Below are 23,751 nucleotides of genomic sequence, written 5' to 3' on the forward strand. Positions count from 1 at the left end.
TTGGATGCTTCAGACTACCCCTGAAGGATCGAGGCAAACCTACCACTTACCTATATATATATATATATATATATACATACATACATGTGTGAGCATGTATTGTACACGCCAGTAATCTAAAAATGTATTCCAACAGACAAGGTAACTCTCATGGAACTAGGCAACCGAAATATAATGCTTTCATATAATGCTTTATTTTTGTATGTCCTTCAATATATATATGTACATGGATGGATGGATGAATGGATGGATGTAGACATGTCATTTTTTTCAGTTTTACTTCTAGATTTCTTGCCAATAGAGAAAGAGCTGGTTTCTAACCTTGATCCAAAGCTCCTTCATTGGAATTTCAACATCAACAACAGGGCATTTTGTATGTATGTATGTATGTCTCTTCTATTTTATAATTATTATAAATCTTCCACTGAGGAGGGAGCCAGTTTCCAACAAAGATACAAGGTTCCATCTTTGAGATGTATATATATATATATACATATACACACATACATATATGTGTGTATGTATGTATGCATGTATGTATGTATATACATATATATGTATGTGTGTATACACACACTCCACAATAGTCTTCTTTCAGTTTCTGTCTAATAAATCAACTCAAAAGTCCTTGATCATCTCAGGCCTATAGGAGAAGACATCAGTGCAAGTTGTCTAGCAGTGGGACTGACTGAACCTGACATGACATGTTCAGGAATCAAACACATAACTCCACAACCATAGTGATCCTCTCCTTTCTTTTTTTCTATAACAGGTACCCAGCCACCTGTGATGTTAATCGACCCACCTGCCCAGGTACTGTTTAAAGAGTCAGAGACTGTGGCACTTCCGTGCAAGGCCAGTGGTGAACCACAACCGACGTAAGTATTGTTGTTTGAATAGTAGTACAAGTAGTAGTGGTGTTAGTGTAGTCATGTGAGAATTGAAAACACTAAGTGATATCACAATCATAAATAAGAAAACATGGGAACAAATGGGTTAAACCAAAATTATGTAGTTCAAACAAAATAGCGTATGGTAGGGGTGAGGAAACTTTTTAGTGCAGCGGGCAAAAATTTTCTAAAAGAAAGGTCCATGGGGAGGAATCACAGGTTTTAATACTTATATCTGTGTATAATTTGATATACATTAATAAAGATAAGTTTAACACATTAAATTGACACGTAACATCTTCATTAATGCCACCAGAGAATTTCGGACGTTTATATTACTTATGAGGTATTTTGTATTTAAAAGCTAGAGTGTAGTTGAATCTGAAGGGGGTGGTACAAACCTAGCAGTATGTGTTTTATAGTGAAAACAAAATTTCCATTCAAATGGCAATTACCGGACGATTTCTGACCATTTAAAATCGTAGAGGAAACGCGACCTATGTCGCAAATAGGTATGTGAATATTCTCTTCTAGTCTAGGCACAAGGCCTGAAATTTTGTGGGGAGGAGGCCAGTTGAGTAGATCAACCCCAGTATGCAACTGGTTCTTAATTTAGCAACCCTGAAAGGATGAAAGGCAAAGTCAACCTCTGCAGAATTTGAACTCAGAACTTAAAAACAGATGAAATACCGTTAAGCATGTCCACTGTGGAACGCTCAGCTCATCCAGTTGGTAACTGTCTACTAGATTATAGCTCTCTAGTAGACCCTTGAGGCAAGGATTCCCTTTCCTATCAGTTGAGCCCACACTATCGACCTGTGCATTGAGGATAGTGTTGAAGTCCCCTACCAAAACTAACGATTTAGACGTCACTAGAAAGGGTTCCAGGTCCCGGTAAAAACCAGACTGCCTACACTCCTGAGGAGCATAGACAGCTACCAACCTGAAGGACTGCTTACTCACATGAGTCACATCTAGTACAACCAGCCTATCTTCTGGCTCCAGAAAGACAGTACTTACCTGTAAGTCCAAGTTCTTCCTGATAAGGACTGCCACGCCTGCACCTCCTCCTTGGCTAGGAGAAATAAATTTCTCGTAGCCACTCAGAAGAGGCGAGAACACTTGAGGTCCACTCATCTTGGACTTGGTTACAATAGCCATATCTATTCTATGTGAAACGAGGTCATCCAGAAAACAAGTCTGTTTCCATTTTGACCCCATTCCATGCACATTCAAACAACCTAACTTAATCATCGGAAAGAAAAGTAAAAACTTACGGTTGCAAGATGGGGGCATGGCAGTTTCTGTCTGCATGCCTCCTCCATGCTCCCCGTAGCTGCTGGGCTTTTTACTGGTGTGGGTAGGGGTGGCTGCCGGGATGATTATTAATGTGCCCGCAATTACATCGTTCGTAAGATCTTTAATTAATTTGTCTCTCACATGTTCTTGGAGGAGTTTCTCCCTCCATTCTTCTTCTCCCACCTTTGCATAACGAAACTCTGTCTCAGTGTCTGTACTTTTAAAAAATTTTATACGTGGATTAGCCTGACCACTTTTTCATGTTTTATATTAAACATCACTATTTTGTCTGTTTTTTTTTTAAACCATCTCTTCTGGTTCGTTTTGCTTTTTGCTTCATCTCCTCTGCCCCTCCTCCAAACACAGAGGAAGAAAAAAATACGACGATAAACATAACAAAAAGACCAAAGAAAAAGGAAATTAACTGGAAATGAAAAAGAACAACAGAAAGAAAAATTCAATGAAACTCAAAAGGCAGAGGAGATGAAGCAAAACGAACCAGAAGAGATGGAGTTTACAACAGTAACCAACAAAAGAAAGAAAACACATACCCCTGACTCCCCTCCCCAATCAAAAGAGAAAAATAGCAACTATGCAGACAAACCACAAAAAAAAATCCCCAATTCCGCATCCCTGGCACGACTTATGTCAGGAAACAGTTTGCAATACCCCACCTCCCAACACTTAAAAGTTTTTTAAAAAACAGACAAAATAGTGATGTTTAATATAAAAAATGAAAAAGTGGTCAGGCTAATCAAAGCCCATCCACGTATAAAATTTTTTAAATGTACAGACACTGAGATGGAGTTTCGTTATGCAAAGGTGGGAGAAGAAGAATGGAGGGAGAAACTCCTCCAAGAACATATGAGAGACAAAGATGTCACGAACAATCAGCTCGGCAGCCACCCCTACCCAGAGCCTGGTGGCAACACCAGTAAAAAGCCCAGCAGCTACGGGGAGCATGGAGGAGGCATGCAGACAGAAACTGCCATGCCCCCATCTTGCAACCATAAGTTTTTATTTTTCTTCGATGATTAAGTTAGGTTGTTTGAATGTGCATGGAATGGGGTCAAAATGGAAACAGGCTTGCTTTCTGGACGACCTCGTTTCTCATAGAATAGATATGGCTATTGTAACCAAGTCCAAGAAGAATGGACCTCAAGCGTTCTCGCCTCTTCTGAGTGGCAATCCTTATCAGGAAGAACTTGGACTTACAGGTAAGTACTGTCTTTCTGGAGCCAGAAGATAGGCTGGTTGTACTAGATGTGACTCATGCGAGTAAGCAGTCCTTCAGGTTGGTAGCTGTCTATCAACGACAGCTCGTGCAGATTGTACCTAGATAGGTTATTTGTTAAGGAAAGAGATAAGAATAGTGCTAGCTGTCCACAATTTTGTGAACTTAGATGAGCAATGGAATCTGGCTCTGCATCTAGAGTGTTGGCAGCAAGAACGGTTTTGTACCATCACCTCAACGCCAAGCATGAAGGTTGCAGAGTCAGAGCTAAGCTACGTGCAGGGAAACGAGAAGGTATTAATGTTGCCGGATGGGCACGCCATGAGGAGAGTCAGAGAGGTAAAAAGTCCTCTATAAAGTCTTTAACAGACGAACAGGGACACAAGATCTATGGACAGGAGGAAATGCAGAAAGTCTTTCACCAGCATTTCACTCGGTTGTTCAGGGAGGGTGGGCCGCTTGAGCGTGGGGAGACCTTAAAGGACTTCCTAGCTGGTGGGCCGCAACTCTCGGCACGTGAGGCTGAATGCTGTGAAGGACCGATCACTCCTGCGGAAGTAAGAGAGGTGTTGGCCAAGTGCACCGGGAAAAAGTCGCCAGGGCTAGATGGTCTGCTCTATGACTTTTATTGTTGTATGCCAGACTTGTTCTGGGACATACTGGCAGGTGTCTATGCAAACTGGCAACAGAATGGGAGGATACCCAGATCTGTGAGCCAGGGAGTTGTGACGCTGGTCCAAAAAGACCCGAGCAAGTGGGATAGTATCTGTAATTATAGTGCAATTATATGCAATCCCAGGCAGGTTGATCTAGGATAATCTTCACCTTCTCCGCTACACCTTAGATAGGGTTGGGAAATTAGCCGGCAAAGGAGGGGCATTGGTCTATTTAGACCAAAGTAAAACATTCAATAGGGAAGACCACCTGTCACAATTTGCTGTAAAACAGGAGCATTTCCATTCCGTTTATAAAGCGAATCACAGATGGAAATGCGATCCAAAAGGTTCTTCTCACTCAACTCATATGGTACCCAAACATCGTAGCGATTTGTGTACCGAAGCTTTACCAGGTGCTCATGAACAACGGATTTTGATAGGCTGAGGCTTTCTACCAATTCTCGGGGTGTGCAGTGTGGGTTATTCTCAATTAATGACTTGATTTGGTCATCATCTGTAGTGGATGGTCTGCCTGATCGCTCTTTATCAATAAGGCTACAATCTCCAGCTTGGAACCTTGCGAACCACTTCCGTACAGTTCTTTCAGATAAAGAAACATCACCGTAAACTGTGCATATTTCTTTGGTTGCTTATGAGGCATTTAACCCTTTACAGAAAAAGAAAAGCATCAAGTGCTGAAAATGAACTTTCTTATCTTCCATTTTGAAGGGTTACAGAATTAACACAGGTTATAGGAACATAAACCTTCTTCCACGAAAAGATAGCTTAAACTGTGCTCTAAATGGAGGTGTAGTCAAATCCTATTTTATGGACTCAAATAAATAAGTCGAAAGGTAATCTACTATAAATCGGCACAAACTTTCCGGACAACCCAATAGAATACAAATAAGATGGAGAAAGTTCAGAGAGCTTACTACCTCTGTTGGCAGCAAAAGGACTTTCTTTCAGAGTGAAAGGTAGATTGTATGATGCTTGAGTAGGAGTAGCTATACTCCATGTTACATGGGTTCTGAATGCAGAGGACCTTGCATGATCCCAGCTTCATCAAGCAAGAGCATGGAGCAAGCAAATGAATAAGAATATTATTGACAGTGGCTTCAAAGCTTTGGCCAGCTAAGTTTTAGCTGGCTGATAAAAGAAAAATATTTATGGGCTGAAACTAATAAAACAATAAAACATAAAACAACAACATCATCCTCATCCTCATTCTTGCTCCCTACTCTCTTTCTACCTTTTATCTCACAATACTGTTTCTAATCTATCTCTTCACACACTGTCTCTCCCTCTCTTTCTCACACACACACGCATGCACACACATACAGACCCCTATCCTCCCTTCCACTTCTCTCAACTTACACCCATTATCACTTCATTTATAAGTACATCCACCTACTCTCTATCCCCATTTCCATCTTCATCTTTTTCCCTCTCTCCTACAACCAGATACACGTGGAAAAAGAACAAAAAAGACTTCAACATGGCTGGCAGACATGGCAGACATATCCTCACCGTACCACACGAGGGAACACTTGTGTTCAAGCAACCCAAAAGGAAACATGCTGGCACATATCAATGCTTTGCAAACAACTCTTATGGGGTGGCCATGTCAAGCATCGTTGAATTACGTCTTGCCTTCCTGCAGTCATACATGAAAGAGGCACCATATTCATATGATGTATCACCAGGGGCATCTCTCCTCTTCTCTTGTAACAAGCCAATCAGTTACCCTGAGGCCAATGTGACATGGGTATTGAAACACAATGATGGGTCATTCAAGGACTTTGACTTCACTGAGCGAATCCTAATGGACCACCAAGGTTAGTATTACCTTCTTACCAGTGCCACCACTACCAATACTGCTTTGTCTTCTTTGATGTATAGATATCAGTGTATTGTTGTTTAGCTCTAGGTCAGTCCTGATCCTTAGACAGACATAGTCAAAGATGTTCCAGCAGTGACCATCCCATCTATTCAAACATAGTGTACCTAGGACTACATTACCTAATGTATAGTATAATAGTTGTTATTAGTGGCAATAGTTGTTGTTGCAGTTACTTAGCCCAAGATCAGCCCTGATGCAAAAGAGGCATGATCAAAGATGTTCCAGCCGTCACTCTCCCATCTTTTATTAAGACACTATTTATCTTGGACTACATTATCTAATGTATAGTATAGTAGTTAGTGTTAGTGACCATTTGGACTTTTATTCAGACATAGCAAATCTGGAACTACATTATCTTATATAATTGATTCCCTGCTACTGCTTTCAATCAAAATATTAATGTAGAAGATTGAAACTTTTAAATTGAAACACCCCACTGACTAACAGGTAAGTTGGTTGTACATAGTTGCATTGGTAGAGTTACAACTATGACTTAAATAGTTCAGTGATTTGTGATTGCTAAGGACAGCTAACCCCTGCAGATGGTTTCTTCTCAACCAAGTTGCTGGCAATATTTTCATTCATTCTCAACTGCAACTGTTGTGTGTTGGCACTAAGTCGCTTACGACGTCCAGGGTTCCAGTTGATCCGATCAATGGAACAGCCTGCTCGTGAAATTAACGTGCAAGTGGCTGAGCACTCCACAGACACGTGTACCCTTAACATAGTTCTCGGGGATATTCAGCGTGACACAGTGTGACAAGGCTTACCCTTTGAATTACAGGCACAACAGAAACAGGAAGTAAGAGTGAGAGAAAGTTGTGGTGGAAGAGTACAGCAGGGTTCACCACCATCCCCTGCCGGAGCCTCGTGGAGCTTTAGGTGTTTTCGCTCAATAAACACTCACAACGTCTGGATTGGGAATCGAAACCACGATCCTATGATCGTGAGTCTGCTGCCCTAACCACTGGGCCATTGCGCCTCCATGTTCAACTGCAACAGACACCTGAAATAATGAAATACAGTAGTTTCTCAAGTATCCATCAATAGTTCCATATTCCAGGAACATTATCAAATATAACAGGGACTTGAACAAGACTGGAGTGCATAGTGGTGAAGATGTGGATAAAACAACCAAGATGAAGACACCAATATTAAAATATTAATGTAAAATAATAATTCCACACTCAGAAATATACACAAAATTCTCTCCACACCTATTCTCCTAATTCTTTTTCAGCCAACCTTGTCTTTGCTAATGTACTCGAAGAAGACTCCAACAAAAACACTGCCTATGTTTGCATTGCTTCCAATATGTTTGCACGAGCAACCACAGTGGGTAAAACCGTTTATCTGAGGACCTCACCAGGTGAGTTTTTTTTTCATTTCCAAATGAAGACATATTGAGTGGTATTAAAGTGGTTTATAGACAAGATTTAATGTTTTAAACATTTCAGGACATTTATAACGAAATACACTGTCCTCTATGTGTTTTAATTAATTTTTGAAATGATAAAATAATCAAGAATTGTACATAATTAGTTCCTAAAATTATCTTATAATCTAATGCCTATGTGCACTTTAGTAAGCGAAATGAGAGACCGATATACATGAATATAGCTGCATAATATATATACAGGGTGCAGACAATATTTGAGGATATGTGTATTTTTAGTCAGTATTTTATTCAACTAAGTTTTATTGAACTTTTTCAGAAAATAACAATGACATGCCCTATGCTAACTAATGAAATGAAAAGGCATGCTCAAGCTAGTCTTGCAGAATAGTATAACTACAATTATATCTACCTACACCCCACAAGCGGGCCTACCAAATGAACAGAAGGACCACTTTTATGAGGCTAATGAGGTGCAAATGTGGCTGTGTAGTAAGAAGTTTGCTTCCCAACCACATGGTTCCAAGTTCAGTCCCACTGCATGGCACCTTGGGCAAGTATCTTCTACAATGGCTTCGGACCAAATAAAGTCTTGTGAGTGAATTTGGTAGATGAACACTGAAAGAAGCCCATTGCATATATATTTGTATATGTGTATATCTTTCTGTGTGTGTATATCTTTCTGTCTGTGTTTGTCCTCCACTACCACTTGAGAACCGGTGTTGGAGTGTTTATGCTCCCATAACTTGGATTGATTTGTTTTAGTAAAACCTTCCAAGGTGATGACCCAGCATGGCTACAGTCTAATGACTGAAACAAGTATAAGATAAAAGATATATATATATATATGGTGTGGTGAATAAAGTGTCATCTAATTTAAGCAAAAATGAAAATAACACTGACACCCCATTTTACCAAAATTACATAGAAATATCTTGAAATACTGAAGAGTAGATTTATTCAGTAAAATCGCTTTGGCTTCAACCATGGCCTCCAGACGACTTTGGAATCTCCTGTAACTCTTCTGAACAGTCTCCTTGTTTAAGTTGGTAAATGCTGCCATAATCTTTGCCTTCAGTTCTTCTTTGGTGTTACAAGGAGTTCTGTTGGTCTCTCGCTCAACTGCTCCCCACATATACTACTCAAGGGAGCTGCTGTCTGGAGAGTTAGGTGGCCATATGTTAGGGGTGATGTGGACGCAGAAATTGTCTGACAGCCATGACTGAGTTCTCCTGCTTGTGTGGCATGGTGAAGAGTCCTGTTGCTAGACATAGGATCTTCCAGCAGCCACCCTCTTAACTCAGGGCTGTAGTACCTCCTCCAGGCATTTGATGTAGACCTCTGTGTTGAGTCTGAGGCCATGCGGGAAGATGAATGAAGGCATAACGTTACCATCACTAGTGATCACTCCAAACACAATAATGATGAATGACTGTTCGATTTTTATCACTCTCTGTACACATTTTGGGACATGGCATTCCTGGCAGAAATTTTTCTCATCTGAGAAAAACCAAAGCATATTCAGTTTCCTCTTGTTCTTGATGGCTTGGGATAAAAATTGGCCCTTTCTCATCCTGTATAAGAAATACTGAATGCCTTCATGCACTACCTGTCTGATAAGAAACTCAGACATTCCCATGCCCTCGGCAATGGATCTGCTTGACTTGGTGGGATTGTTGTCAATCATGGCCTGGATCTTAACAACAAATTCATAAGTTCTTTTCTTATCAGAATGAGTTTTCCAAGCTGCCGTACCTTCTTAATCACCATTAGACTCATCCAACTCTTTCTGAATCCGCTGCACTGTTCTCAAATTGACACACAAACACTCTGAAATGTTCCTATTGGAGCTTCTGATATGAATGCTTAGCAGTACAGCATGCCAAATTTCTAGTTGTGTGAATTGCATCATGGTGCACTTTTTCTCACAGACAGTGCCCAACTGACCCTACTATACTGTGTAGTCAACAAAATCAAAAACAAACAATGCAATTTTCAGGAAATCAAAAATATAAAATGGAGACAATTTACCCATCGTTCCTAGTATATTGAGTTGTAACAACAGGTTATTAGTATCACAATGTCTAAATGAAATATTACCATATATCTTTTGTTTACTTTCAGAGGAGACTAAAGACTACCAGATTCATATCCTCAGTGCTACCCCTTATGAGACGGTCTTTCTGAAAGGAGACACTGTGAAGTTGCAGTGTATATTCGGTGGACAGTGAGTTCAATTCTGCTTCATTCTCTTCCATGCACATCATCTTTATTGGCACAGCAATCAGCATTCTTTAACCACACCACCACCACTAATAGCACTACACCACAATATTAACACTCCCACCTCTACCATCCATACAGCACCAGCTCCACCATCTGTACGTGACCACCACCAACAACACATATTCTATTACCCAACCCATGCTAGCATGGAAAGCGGACGTTAAACGATGATGATGATGATGATAATGATGATCATTAACAGCGTCTGACAATCCTTTTACATTCAAGGAGCTTTTTTATCCCAATATTCTACACCTTTATTGTTTATGGTTTTATCTACTTCAAGTTCCACAATAATAATGAATAATCATCCTCGGACTCAAACTACTGCAGATCGATAAATGCTACAGCAAAGACCTCTTCCCGACAGGAAACTACAGGTTATGAAACTGGTGCATCAGATGGTACTCGGAGGAAACTAAGGGCTCTGTGGCTTGCTGCTAAATAGAAAGGAAGATATAAAGAGTTTGAAAACAAAGTATGTCGAGCTCTTTATAAAATGACAGGATCTACAGTGGAGAAACTGGGAAAGTTAACAAGCTCAATATACATTACAAGAAAGGAGAGCCATTACACCAATAGTAATAACACATGCACCGGTTCAACTCCACTACTTTTATCATTTGTCAATAGGTTAAATATCTAATCAATTACCTAACCGATCACTGTTTACTGTGTTGGTTAAGCAATCAATTGGTTGTTTGTTTATCTATCAATGTTGTTTTGCTGATGTTCACAACCTTTTCAGTGACCCATAACTTCCAGCTCCCTTCAAGCCAGTACATGTGTTCACATTATTGTTGTTATAACTCTCCTAAGACATAATAACATTTATCAATATATTTTGATTGTATTTGTTGGGTATAAATTTATTTTGTATATATTTGAAGTGTATAAGATATTATACTTACTTTTAACAGTCATTCTCGGTGTTTCTTCTCTCATTCCCAGTCCGACACCAGAGATCAGGTGGTACCGAAATAATAAAAGGATACAGCAGAATACAAAGTATACATTTTCTAACTTTAATCATCAACTCAATATTCTGGATGCTAGGTTTGAGGATGAGGGAAATTATGAATGCCATGCAAGTGAAATAAGCTCTGGTCAGATATTGCTACGAGCCATGAGAGTGAAGATTGAATGTAAGCCTGAATAATTATTCCGTTATTCTTTTACTGATTTCAGTCTTTGGTCTATGGTCATGCTGGGACATTATCTTAATTGATCATATCAACCTGGGTAACTGTAGACTCATACTTGATATGTATCAGTATAAATTCATGTGTAAGCATATCCATCCATCCATCTATATATATATATATAAAATTAATTAATGAGGGTAGAAATTGAAATTAATCAATTAAAACCAGTGGTCTAGCATATTAAAAAAAATCCGAGGATTAAAATTATATTACATACAAAAATAAGAGGAATGACCAGCAAATGTGGATCCCTATATGCTAGAAATAGATGCCGAATCATCTAACCACGAAAGAAATATGTTCTCAGTAAAAAAAATTTTGCGACAAAACAGACTGTAAACGGGCAAGACAAATGAAAAACATACTAAATTAAAAAACTGATTATTAACTGCAGAATTATTTCCGAACTTAGCGCGCCAGATTGAAGACATTTGAAAGGATACACTGAATGTAATTTGCAGAACTCTACACGTGTTCCTTTATGGATGGACGTCTTGTGTCTAGTTCTGGAAGTTATATTCTCATATCGATAGACTTACGCTGACGATCCTGCAGATATTTACTTATGTAAATTTTAACAGGTGAAACCATTTTTAATTTAGTATTTTTTTCATTTGTCTTGCCCGTTTACAGTCTGTTTTGTCGCAAAATTTTTTTACTGAGAACATATTTCTTTCGTGGTTAGATGATTCGGCATCTATTTCTAGCATATAGGGATCCACATTTGCTGGTCATTCCTCTTATTTTTGTATGTAATATATATATATACATATATATATATATATATATATATATATATACTAGAAAAAGAAAGTAAGGTACTCAGAGATCTGGATGGTTGTACATTTAAATCTGAAGAATCTATTAGAGTAGATGAAAGCGCTAATATATGATTTATAAAAACATGTGACATATTAATAAAAATCTGTAAATGTACAACCATCCAGATCTCTGAGTACCTTATTTTTTCTCATATATAATACCTGTACATCACCTCCAGACTTTCTCATATATGGAAGGAAATAAGACCAGCCATGATGGATACTTCATACTATAAAATTCAGATAATATACCCACTCTACTGACAGTTATACAAGTGCATCTCCTCTCTGAATTATGGTCTCTTAGATGACTCATATATATATATATATATATATATATATATATATAGAGGAGAAGTTTCAGGTGTGGAAGCAAGGTCTAGAACTGAAGGGCCTTAGAGTCAACCTAGCTAAAACCAAAATCCTAATAAGTAGGAAGGTAGATAAAACACAAACCCCTTCAGGTAGATGGCCCTGCTCAGTATGTAGAAAAGGAGTAGGTAGTAACTCTATAAGATGTACCCGGTGCAAGCTATGGACACATAAGAGGTGCAGCAACATCAAAGGCAGGTTAACTAGCAAGTTAGTTTTTGTTTGTGGCAGATGTTCAGGTGCAATAAAGACTGCAAACAAACAGGAAACAACTTCTATCTCATTCCAGGGTGAAAAACTAGAGGTAGTCGATAGCTTCCGCTATCTGGGCGACCAAGTTAGTAGTGGGGGTGGGTGCGCTGAAAGTGTAGCTGCTAGAATAAGAATAGCCTGGGCAAAGTTTAGAGAGCTCTTACCCCTGCTGGCGACAAAGGGACTCTCACTCAGAGTAAAAGGCAGACTGTATGACGCATGCGTACGAACAACCATGCTACATGGCAGTGAAACATGGGCTGTAACTGCTGAGGACATACGTAAGCTCGCAAGGAATGAAGCCAGTATGCTCCGTTGGATGTGTAATGTCAATGTGAATACCCGTCAGAGTGTAAGTATCTTGAGAGAAAAGCTGAACATTAGAAGCATCAGTTGTGGCGTGCAAGAGAGACGATTGCGCTGGTATGGACATGTGGTGAGAATGGAGGAGGATAGCTGCGTGAAAAAGTGCCACACCCTAACAGTTGAGGGAACCCGTGGAAGAGGTAGGCCCAGGAAGACCTGGGCTGAGGTGGTGAGGCAAGACCTTCGTACATTGGGCCTCACCGAGGCGATGACTATGGACCGAGACCTTTGGAAATGGGCTGTGCGTGAGAAGACCCGGCAAGCCAAGTAAGATCGTTGCCAGTGCCCCTGGACTGGTTCTTGTGCGGGTGGCACATGAGATGCACCATTTTGAGCGTGGCCGTTGCCAGTACCGCCTGACTGGCTCCTGTAGGATTTTCGAGCGAGATCGTTGCCAGTGCCCCTGGACTGGCTTGTGCGGGTGGCACATAAAAGACACCATTTCGAGCGTGGCCGTTTTCGTGCGGGTGACACGTAAAAGCACCCACTACACTCTCTGAGTGGTTGGCGTTAGGAAGGGCATCCAGCTGTAGAAACTCTGCCAAATCAGACTGGAGCCTGGTGTTGCCATCCGGTTTCACCAGTCCTCAGTCAAATCGTCCAACCCATGCTAGCATGGAAAGCGGACGTTAAACGATGATGATGATGATATATATATATATTAGTCAGTAAATAGTGGGGTTGTGTTAACCGCATGTGGAGAAATAATAGGAAAATGAAAAAAAGCCAGAATGCTGAACTGGAAGCATATTTTAATAAAGATTTTTTCACTACCTTTGTCAGCTTCTTTGATAGTAAGGCTTTTGTCCTGTTGTAAGTTTTGGCTTTTTTTCATTATTTGAAGTCATTGAATGTTGTGCCTATGTTACTACATAGGCACATAGGCTCATGATGTCATTAAATGGCATGATGGTAGCTCCACTGATCACAGATTTTGAGAGGCAATTGTTAGGTTGTCAGTAATTACAAGGTAGTATACACATAGGGTGGAGGCGCAATGGTCCAGTGGTTAGGGCAGCGGACTCGCGGTCATAGGATCGTGGTTTTGATTCCCAGACCGGGCGTTGTGAGTGTTTATTGAGCGAAAACACCTAAAAGCTCCACGAAGCTCCGGCAAGGGATGGCAGTGAACCCTGCTGTACTCTTCCATCACAACTTTCTCTCATTCTTTCTTCCTGTTTCTGTTGTGCCTGTAATTCAAAGGGTCAGCCTTGTCACACTGTCACGCTGAATATCCCCGAGAACTACGTTAAGGGTACACGTGTCTGTGGAGTGCTCAGCCACTTGCACGTTAATTTCATGAGCAGGCTGTTCCGTTCATCGGATCAACTGGAACCCTCGACGTCGTAAGCGACGGAGTGCCAACAACAACAACATACACATAGGACTGAGTATGGGTGAATGGTTTTATTCTGTTGTGGAATGCAGTGTTGGAGCTGTCAGTATCTAAGCAAGCATATCTGACTTTAACATTATGTGTGCTAAAAGTTCTATGTTATGAGATTTAGGAAAATATTATCTAAATAAAGACAGTACCAAAGAAATAGGAGAGAGAGCAAGTTAGAAGAGAGAGTGATGGTGTGATAACACAATAAATGTTGTAGTTGTTGATTTTGTTGGTATTACAGTTGTTTTTGTTAATTTTGTGTGTTTCAGCTAAACCTGAATGGACCACAAAACCAAAAAGTATTGTGGCCAGTGATGGCGGTTCAGCTACCTTCACCTGTAATGGAACCAGCAAACCTCCCATCAGTAAACACTTGTGGTACATCAATGGCATAGATATTTACCGTAAGTAGTGACACTGATGATGAGATGATAATGATGGTGTATATGTGTATACAGTTGACATTCAAAAATCCAGTTCTTTCAGATTTCTGGCACGGATTTCAGAGCACATTTTCAAATTTACCAGGTTAAAATTCTGAGGATTGATTTTATTTAACTGAATTAAAATTCTGTAGAACTATTTTATTTAGCTAGTGAACATTAAAATTTCATTTGCTTTTCACTTAGTGCTTAATTTTCTTTTTTTAAAGGATTGTACAGGTAGTAATTTTCTCTTAAATATATACAGCATATATAACCATAAAAAGTCCAGCATTTTTGAAAATCTGGCACTCTTCAGGTCCGGAGGATGCTGAATTTTTTAATGTCAACCTGTATATGAGTGTGTGTGTGTATGTATAACTTTGGGTAGATTTACCAGGTTGAATCAAAAGGATATATTTTGATGTATAAATGCATTTCATATGAAATTTATTTCAACTATTAAAGTTTGAAATACAGGAAAATGTTTATCTTAATGTGTGGTATCTCTCTCTCTCTCTCACTCACCCTCTTTCTCATTGTATATTTGTGTATAGGTGAGTATATATATATATATATATATATATATATATATATACATACATACATATATATATAGCAGGATACACACACACACACACAAATATATATATATATGTATATATAATGTGTGTGTATGTGTGTGTGTTTATATATATATATAATAATATTAGGGACAAAATCCAAAATTACAGGTAAAAAACTCAATTCAAATCAATTTATAAAAAATTTAAATTAAATTGAGCTTTATAGATTATAATATATAAAAATATATAGTGTTAGGGAAAAGAACCAAGGTTCATGAACTCATCGATGAAAATCCACTATCACATATAGAAAAATTAATAATTAAAAGCACAATAAATGAGTATAATATAAAACAAAGTAAACATCATAAGATAAAGATACTATCTTTATCTTATGATATTTACTTTGTTTTATATTATACTCATTTATTGTGCTTTTAATTATTAATTTTTCTATATGTGATAGTGGATTTTCATCGATGAGTTCATGAACCTTGGTTCTTTTCCCTAACACTATATATATATATATATATATATATATATATATATATATATATATATATACATACATACATACAATTGAGTAGACAAACAAAAGTAGAGCACTCAACACATTTATTGGGAGTTACATGTATAGATCAAAGCAGTTTGATTCAAACTCCTCAGTACTCTGAGTATCAAGCATGATATCCAACAGCTGAGAATTAGCATCATGCTTGAAACTCAGAGTACCAAGGAGTTTGAATCAAACTGTTTGAGCTTTCTCTTTCTCTCTCTCTCTCTCTCTATATATATATATATACATAACTACATACATACAGACACACACATATGTATACACCTTTTATTTTTGCAGAATATCCCAATAAAAATAAGTTTATAGTACAGAAAACCAACCTGACTGTCATCAACCTCACACCCCAAGATTCCATGACCATCCAATGTAATATCAGTAATATCCATGGGTATATCTTCACTAATGTCTTTCTAAATGTCTTCGGTGAGTATTGAACCTGGCACACCTTGATGCAGCAGGCATTCATTCCCCTTTTTATATTCTGTTTCCTATAACTATATGTCACCACACCACCACCACCACCACGACTACTACTACTACCACCACTACCACCACCATCACCACCTCAAACTTGTGTACATTGGTATCTGTGTGCCCCCTCGTGTGTTTGCAAACTCAACTTTGCCTTACATTCTTCAAGGGTGGATAAATTCAGTACCAGTTACATACTAGGGCCAATGCAGTTCACTAATCCACACGCCTCAAAATTGCTGGTCTCGTCCCCAAATCAGAAAACATCATTAAAGGTAGCAAGCTCATGTGTTAATTATTATAAGTCTTTAGATTCTAAGTTCAAATCCTACCAAGGTCATCTTTGCCATTTATCATTTCAGAATCAATAAACATAGAGTACCAGTAAACTACTGAGGCTAATGTAATCCACTTACCCCTCCCCTCAAAACTACAGGCTTTGTGCTAAAATTAGCAAGAAATATTATTATTATTCTTTTTATTATTATTATTACTATTATTATTATTATTATTAAGATGGTGAACTGGCAGAATTGCTAGCATACTGGATGAAATGCTTTCTGGTATTTCGCCCGTTGCTGCTTTCTGAGTTCAAATGCTGCTGAGGTCAACTTTACCTTTCATGCTTTTGGGGCTGATAAAATAAGTACCAGTTAAATACTGAGGTTGATGTAATGAACTCACCGGTGGTGAGCTGGCAGAATCGTTTAGCAAGCTGGACAAAATGCTTAGCAGTATTTCGCCTGTTGTTACATTCTGAGTACAAATTCTGCCAAAGTCGACTTTACCTTTCATCTTTTTGGGGTCAATAAAATAAGTACCAGTTGAACACTGAGGTCGATGTAATTGACTCATCCCCACCTCCCCACCAAGCTACCCTTGTGACAAAAATTTGAAAGAATAATTATTATTATTATTATTAAGGTAGTGAGCTGGCAAAATTGTTAGGATGCAGAACAAAATGCTTAGCAACATTATTATTATTATTATTATTATTATTTATTATTATTCAGTAGTTTTATTTTTATAAGGTGCTTTCACTTCACTACCGAGCACAGCTTTGTGTGCCTTGGGTATGTATCATTATCATTATTATTATAATTATTATTTATTAGTAATTATTATTATTATTATTATTATTATTATTATTATTATTATTCTACATTCTTAATTTACAGCCGAGCCCCAGACATGCTAGAAGACAAGGAGAAAACCCAGAAGCATGCTGCGGGTCAATCAATAAACATTACATGCAGGACAACTGGCGGTGATTCGGTGCATGTGCACTGGTCAAAAGACGGCAAACAGGTGATTGGTGGCAGGTACCAGACACTGAGCAACGGCAATCTAAACATCAAGGTCAGTAGTAGTAGTAGTAGTAGTAGTAGTGATTTGGGCTTGGAGGGAATGTTATGAAGACATTGAATTTATAGGCTGTACTGGTATTGAGATGCTCTGCTCCTTTTACAAAATGGACAATGACAGGGCTACAGGAGTAAGGTTAAATAGAGGACATGCAAAGTTGCTCAAGATGCACGATGCACATCACTCTACAAGTAACACCCACAGGCTCTACCTACCAAGAAAGAAGGATGGAGGGGATTGTGAAGCATACAAGACACAAATAGCCCTTGGATATGAGTTTCAAATACAATATTGTGGAAAAGAAGACAAAAGTATTAACCATCTCTTGAGTAAATACAGGAAGCTAGCACAAAAAGAGTAGTAAGTACAGGTATGACTGTATCAGTAGAAATGTGCATTAGAGTGTTACCCTGGTTTGTGGATTCAAAGTAATAGAAAAGTGGTATGAACTTGAGCCACAGGTTGTGATAGTGACTGATAATTGCACGATTTTAGGAAATTTTATCCATAATCAGATTGGAGCCTGGTGTAGCCATCTGGTTTCACCAGTCTTCAGTCAAATCGTCCAACCCATGCTAGCATGGAAAGCGGACGTTAAATGATGATGATGATGATGATGAAAGTCTGGTTATATTCTTTTCTACTCTAGGCACAAGATCAAAAATTTGTGGGGAGGGAGCTCAGTCAATTAGCTTGACCCCAGTATGCAACTGGTACTTAATATATCGACCCCGTAAAGATGAAAAGCGAAGTCAACGTCAGCGGAATTTGAACTCAGAACATTTGATGACAACAAATATCTTCACATCTCAAGAATCTTTTCTTGAGATCTTGCAGACTACATGATGGCACTTCCCTGTCAGCAGGTTGAAAATGCAAGTCTCAATTCCAAAATCTTCTAGCCTCTAATGTAGCAGTTTTGGTGTTGTGCCAAGTGCACCAGTTACCACAGCGACAACTGTCATTTTAGTCTTGCACAATCTCTTCATCTTTCTACCTAATTCCTCATAATTCTTAATTTTCTCAATTTCTTTGTTATCCTTTATATTATTGTATGGTATTGCAAAATCTATGATCTTATGCTGTTTGTTTATCATCTTTTGTCCTTTACAATCATATCCGGTCTTCTTGCTTCCACTTTCTCTGACATATTTCTCGAACTTGGTTGTTAACACTCCATTATCATGATTATTATTATTATTATTATTACGATGAAAGTAAACAAAGTTTGTTTTAGAAGCGTTGAGATGTATTGAAAGATACAGAAATAAATGTTTTTATTCTCAAACGCGTGATAATGCTAATAAATAGCGTGATCAGGATAAATTATCCGTATATTGCAGAAAAATACGTTACCGGCCAGCCATGAGACTCGAACTCACATCCCTGTGATTATGCATCAGGTGCTTTACCATTAAGCTAAACTGCCCAGTATCATCATCATTAACAAGCAACTGGATTTGTACTCTTCCAGTAGACCAGGCTTGCTATTGCTGTCACTTTCTTTCGTAGATGGTCACAATGTGGTTGTGGCGTTGGTTGCAGATTAGTGGAGGTGACCAAGTCAAGTTTGCCCATATGAACTTGGTGTCTGGGCAAGGATCTATTTAACTTACACCCAAACCTATAATGGGAAAGTCTACTTCAGCACAATTTGAACTAAAAAGGCAAAGATTTTGAATGAATACTACAAGGTAACTTAAGTAGAGTTGACCATGTGCATATTTGAACAAGGTCTCTGGTTTGAAAATAATCTCTTCCCTCTCCGCCCTACATACGCACAAATATCTTAACCCTTTTGATACCAACCCAGCTGAAACCGCCTCTGGCTCTGTAGTACAAATGTCTTGTTTTCATAAGTTTTGAATTAAAATCTTCCACCAAACCTTAGTCACAATTTATGTTCCTAAAACTAACTGAATGATAACTAAGTTATTTTACTAAATTCTTTGTTATATTTAAAGTAATTGAAAGAAACACAGAGCATTTCAAAATAAATACAGTAATGAAGGGGTTAAAGACCCTGAAAATAGATAACGGGTGCAGGCCATCAACCAATTAAATCATTAAAGTTAACAACAAAAAGAAAAAAATAGTTCCACAATTCTCAGAATTTATATTCCACTAATTTTTCTGCATTGTTCTGACAATCTCCTCAGAATTTGGTCTTAGCAGATTCCGGCATCTATCGTTGTAATGCTAGCAACAAGTATGGAATGGTTTCAGCAACAAGGACACTTATAGTTCGATGTGAGTATATTTATTTGTCACTTATTTCCTTCCCACCCATCTGTCTAGGATGTTACTAGCTAACACGGGCACTCCAATGTCTGCAAGAGCCATATTTCACTTTGTATGTCTACTCCAGGATGCTGATGGAGAACTGCTCCTTATTTATACATAAACCATGCATCTTTGCAGACAAGACAAAATTTAAACACTTTCCAGTAGATTTGTTGGTGTGTAAAGGGGAAGATGCAAAACTCACATGTGTTGTCATGACTGACCCTATGCAGATTGACAATCTGCATGTTGTTTGGTTCAAGGATGATGATATCATAGCCATTGATGAGAAGAGAATCATCCAGAAGCCCAAAGACAATTCATTGATCATCAGGAGTGTAAAACAAAGGGATGCTGGCCTCTATTCATGTGTGGCCACAAATGGATTGGATTTTATCAAAGCGTTTGCCCGTCTCCAAGTAAGAGGTAGGTTCATTTTACATGTATGTGTGCCATTCTCCCACTCTCCAGTTGTCACCTATGTCTGTGTTCCCCAGGATTCAATTCTAACTATGAGACTGGTCCTTCAATAAAGTAACAGATACGGATGGTGATTAGCTAGGAGTGTAATTTGCAGTCACAAGTTTCTGAGTTCAATCTCTCTGTAAGGTATCTTGGACAAGAAACATATATATATATATATATATATATATATGTTTCTTGTCCAAGATACCTTACAGAGAGATTGAACTCATATATATGCATATGTATGTATAAATATATATATGCATATAAATGTATGTATATATGTAAAAAAAAAATTAGTGAAAAGAGTTGAGAAAAATTTTTTCCAAAATTCCATGTGAAATATATGGAAAAGAAGGAAAATGCACAAAAATGTTATGTTGGGAAAAATATATTTATGAAATAAAAAATATTTACATAGTCAACCAGTTTCGCTTCTACTCTTCATAATGAAGTAGTTAATGTTAATGTTATAATTTCATGCTATCATAAGTTGTCATTCTACATCAGTAGATCAGATATTTTGTAAGACACAGACACACGCACACACACACGGATGTATATACATACACACAAACATAATTCATATTTCATTGCAGTCAAGATAAGAATTGAAGTCTCTCCATCGAATCTGGAGGTGAACAAAGAGGCAGATGCAAAGTTCATGTGTGCTGCCACAACTGACTCCATGGAGGTCAACAACCTGCAGATCACATGGCTGAAGGATGATAAGGTCATAGACATTGATGAGGAAAGAGTCATCCAGAATTACAAAACTGGTTCATTGACCATCAGGAATGTAACCAGAAATGATGTTGGCCGCTATACATGTGTGGCCACAAATGGATTGAATGTTGTCAATGCCTCAGCCCTTCTCACAATCAAAGGTAAGCTCATTTTGTTCACCCACACACATATATAAGCATCAGCTTAAAAGTTCATGGGCTGACCAAGATAAATGAGATTTATTTTTCAACATAATTACCCTTGTGGTCCACACACTGCTCAGATCCCATTGGCAAAAAAGTTTTCATCCTGTTGCTTAAAAATGTCAGCAAAAGCAAATATGAAGTTGATCAAGAGCAGATTTGGTGTCATCACTGCAATACTAGTTTCCAGCAAAGAGTTTCTTCATTTTGGGGAATGGATGATTGTCAAATGGGGCTTATATTCAGAATAGGGATGGTGATCAACTATTCCAAAACCACAGTGATGCACAGCAGCCATTGAAAGTAAGGACTTGTGTGCAGGGGAATTGTCTTAATAAAACAAGAGCACTTTTGTTAGTTTTCCTAGGAGTTTGGTCTTCATAGCCCTTCATAACTGCCTCATGTATGCATATGTATGAAAGTTTGAGTGTGTGTATGTTTGTGTCTCATTCTCTTGTTATCATGTGATTGTTGCAAATGAAAGTTGATCATTTCTTCCATTTTACAAAAACATAAGGTGACAAGCTGGCTGAACTGTGAGAACACTGAACAAAATACTTAGCAGTATTTCGTCCTTTACATTCTAAGTCCAAATTCTACCAAGGTTGACTTGGCCTATCATCAACGAGTCCAGAGTCAATAAAAAAAAAATGACCAGTTAAGTAATGGGGCCGATATAACTGATTAGTTCCCTCTCCTCAAAAAGTAATGGCCCTGTGCTGAAATTTGAAAATATATTTGGCAAAACCATGTCTTGCTACCTATAGAGAAATATTACTTTATTTGGAAATAGGTGAGTGCTGGCAACAGGAAGAGCATCCAGCTATGGAAATTCTGCCTTAATAAACTATGTTTGACTCATGCAAGCATGAGGCATGGGTCTTATGATGCTGCTGCTGATTAGATATGATGATTATGTGTGTGTATGATAGTGATGCTCTTCTCTTTCAGTTACAGGTACCCAGCCACCTGTGATGTTAATCAACCTACCTGCCCAGGTACTGTTTAAAGAGTCAGAGATTGTGGCACTTCCATGCAAGGCCAGTGGTGAACCACAACCTACGTAAGTATTGTTGTTTGAGTGTAGTGGGGGTGGTGTAGTCGTGTGATTGTGGTGGTGGCAGTGTGGACATGATAATTTTGTGGTGTGCAGATATGTGGTGGTGTAGTGGAAGGAGATGCTGTAGGGAGAAGGGTTTTATGAAAAGTATTACACCTTCTTTCTCTCCTTCTTTCCCTTTCTTTCTCAGCACATATATATATATATATATATATATCTATATATATATATATATATATATATATATATCCCTTCTCCGCTGACATACTACGACGAAGTATCCAAGATGCAGATAAGATAGAGATTTTTATTTATTTACGGCCTCAAACATCTCATACCTTCACGCTTTAGTCTGCCCCCTATTATTTATCTTGCTTCTCTCCATGAAATTCAATTGAATTCAGTTGTTGTCTTAAATTCATACTTATTCATTTTCTGAGCTTCCTAAATTCATGCTACGTTATATTCTATTCACCTAGAATTCATTGCTCCTTTAAAAATTACGATTTATGCATTGTTGTCTCTCAAATATTTAAAATCTACAATTAAGAGACCTATCTACTCGCTGACGGTAATCCGCCCTCCCACCCCCTCCACCGGAAGTTCATTCCTCTGTCATCCTGGGCTGTCTCCCGGAACCCATCTAGTGGCCTTGGCCATCCTCTCCCCTACCTTTGGGTAGCGCATTAAGTTTGAGAAATGTTTGCAGGTTGTAGGTACTGTTTTGCTTATGAATTCTTCCAATTGCAAGTTTTCTTTTCAGGTACACGACACTGCTTTTCCCCTTCCCAGGCTACAGGCCCACACCCCAAACACCCATACTGTTAGGATTGGCACTCTCAACGTCGGCACGCTGAAAGGTAGATCTGGTGAAATTGTTGAGATGCTTGAACGGAGACGCGTAGATATGTGCTGCATCCAGGAAGTAAGATGGAGAGGAGGTTCTGCGAGGTTCCTCACAGGCAAAGAACACAGGTACAAGATTTTCTGGGCAGGGAACACTGACGGGGTCGGGGGCGTAGGAATACTTCTAGTGGAGAAATGGGTGGATAAGGTAATCGAGGTCGTTAGAGTAAGTGACAGAGTACTTAAGATCAGACTAGTGCTTCATCATAGATTAGCTACTGTCATCTCAGCCTATGCACCTCAACCGGGGCTACCAGATGGTCTGAAAGACCAATTCTATGACACCCTCTTGCAAACTACCTCGTCGACGAGTGACAGGGACCTTCTCTTTGTGGCTGGAGACTTCAACGGTCATGTCGGACGTCGTGCTGGAGACTTCCATGGCATACATGGAGGCTATGGCTTCGGTTCCCGCAACGAGGAGGGAACCAGACTGCTGGAGTTCTGTGATGCAACCGATCTTATGGTCTGCAATACCAACTTCAGGAAACCTGCCAGTCACCTAGTCACCTACCGCTCCGGCAGACACTCTAGCCAAATCGACTACATCCTCGCCAGAAATAGGGAAAGAGGGCGGCTTATAAATGCCAAAACCTACCCTGGCGAAGAATGTACCCCACAACATAGATTAGTAGTTAGC

At 38.8% G+C, this 23,751-nt stretch overlaps 1 protein-coding gene and 1 long non-coding RNA gene across 5 annotated transcripts; one reads left to right on the plus strand and one right to left on the minus strand.

Annotated features, from left to right (window-relative positions):
- The first annotated feature begins 442 nt into the window (after positions 1 to 442).
- On the plus strand, positions 443 to 22,212 carry LOC106883732 (neuroglian). 2 transcript variants are annotated; one of them, XM_089346718.1, is made up of 9 exons: positions 749 to 878; positions 5,544 to 5,917; positions 7,223 to 7,351; positions 9,503 to 9,605; positions 10,616 to 10,809; positions 14,337 to 14,471; positions 15,912 to 16,055; positions 20,816 to 21,103; positions 22,097 to 22,212. In XM_089346718.1, the coding sequence occupies exons 1-9, from the start codon at positions 790 to 792 to the stop codon at positions 22,210 to 22,212; spliced, it is 1,572 nt and encodes a 523-aa protein (XP_089202844.1). In that variant the 5' UTR covers positions 749 to 789. The 2 variants fall into 2 exon arrangements, with proteins under 2 accessions (XP_089202843.1, XP_089202844.1); XM_089346717.1 differs by lacking the exons at positions 20,816 to 21,103; positions 22,097 to 22,212 and adding an exon at positions 17,282 to 17,434 and having other exon boundaries at positions 443 to 878.
- LOC149129205 (uncharacterized) lies at positions 2,172 to 10,714 on the minus strand. Of its 3 annotated transcripts, none has more exons than XR_016240268.1 (3): positions 10,576 to 10,714; positions 4,535 to 4,746; positions 2,172 to 2,352 (listed from the first exon to the last, which is right to left on the minus strand). It is a non-coding gene; the product is annotated as an uncharacterized LOC149129205 (long non-coding RNA). The 3 variants fall into 3 exon arrangements; XR_016240269.1 differs by having other exon boundaries at positions 4,535 to 10,104; XR_016240270.1 differs by having other exon boundaries at positions 4,535 to 10,101; positions 10,576 to 10,713.
- Positions 22,213 to 23,751: the final 1,539 nt, after the last annotated feature.

The sequence above is a fragment of the Octopus bimaculoides genome, unplaced genomic scaffold, assembly GCF_046866305.1.
Source record: "Octopus bimaculoides isolate indiv1 unplaced genomic scaffold, ASM4686630v1 contig113, whole genome shotgun sequence".
Classification (NCBI taxonomy): domain Eukaryota; kingdom Metazoa; phylum Mollusca; class Cephalopoda; order Octopoda; family Octopodidae; genus Octopus; species Octopus bimaculoides.

Excerpts from the sequence above, each read along its gene's own strand:
- LOC106883732 (XM_089346718.1), top strand. The coding sequence starts at position 790 with ATGTTAATCGACCCACCTGCCCAGGTACTGTTTAAAGAGTCAGAGACT. Across the intron at positions 7,352-9,502 it reads TTATCTGAGGACCTCACCAG|AGGAGACTAAAGACTACCAG; the intron begins GTGAGTTTTTTT and ends GTTTACTTTCAG. Across the intron at positions 10,810-14,336 it reads CATGAGAGTGAAGATTGAAT|CTAAACCTGAATGGACCACA; the intron begins GTAAGCCTGAAT and ends TGTGTGTTTCAG.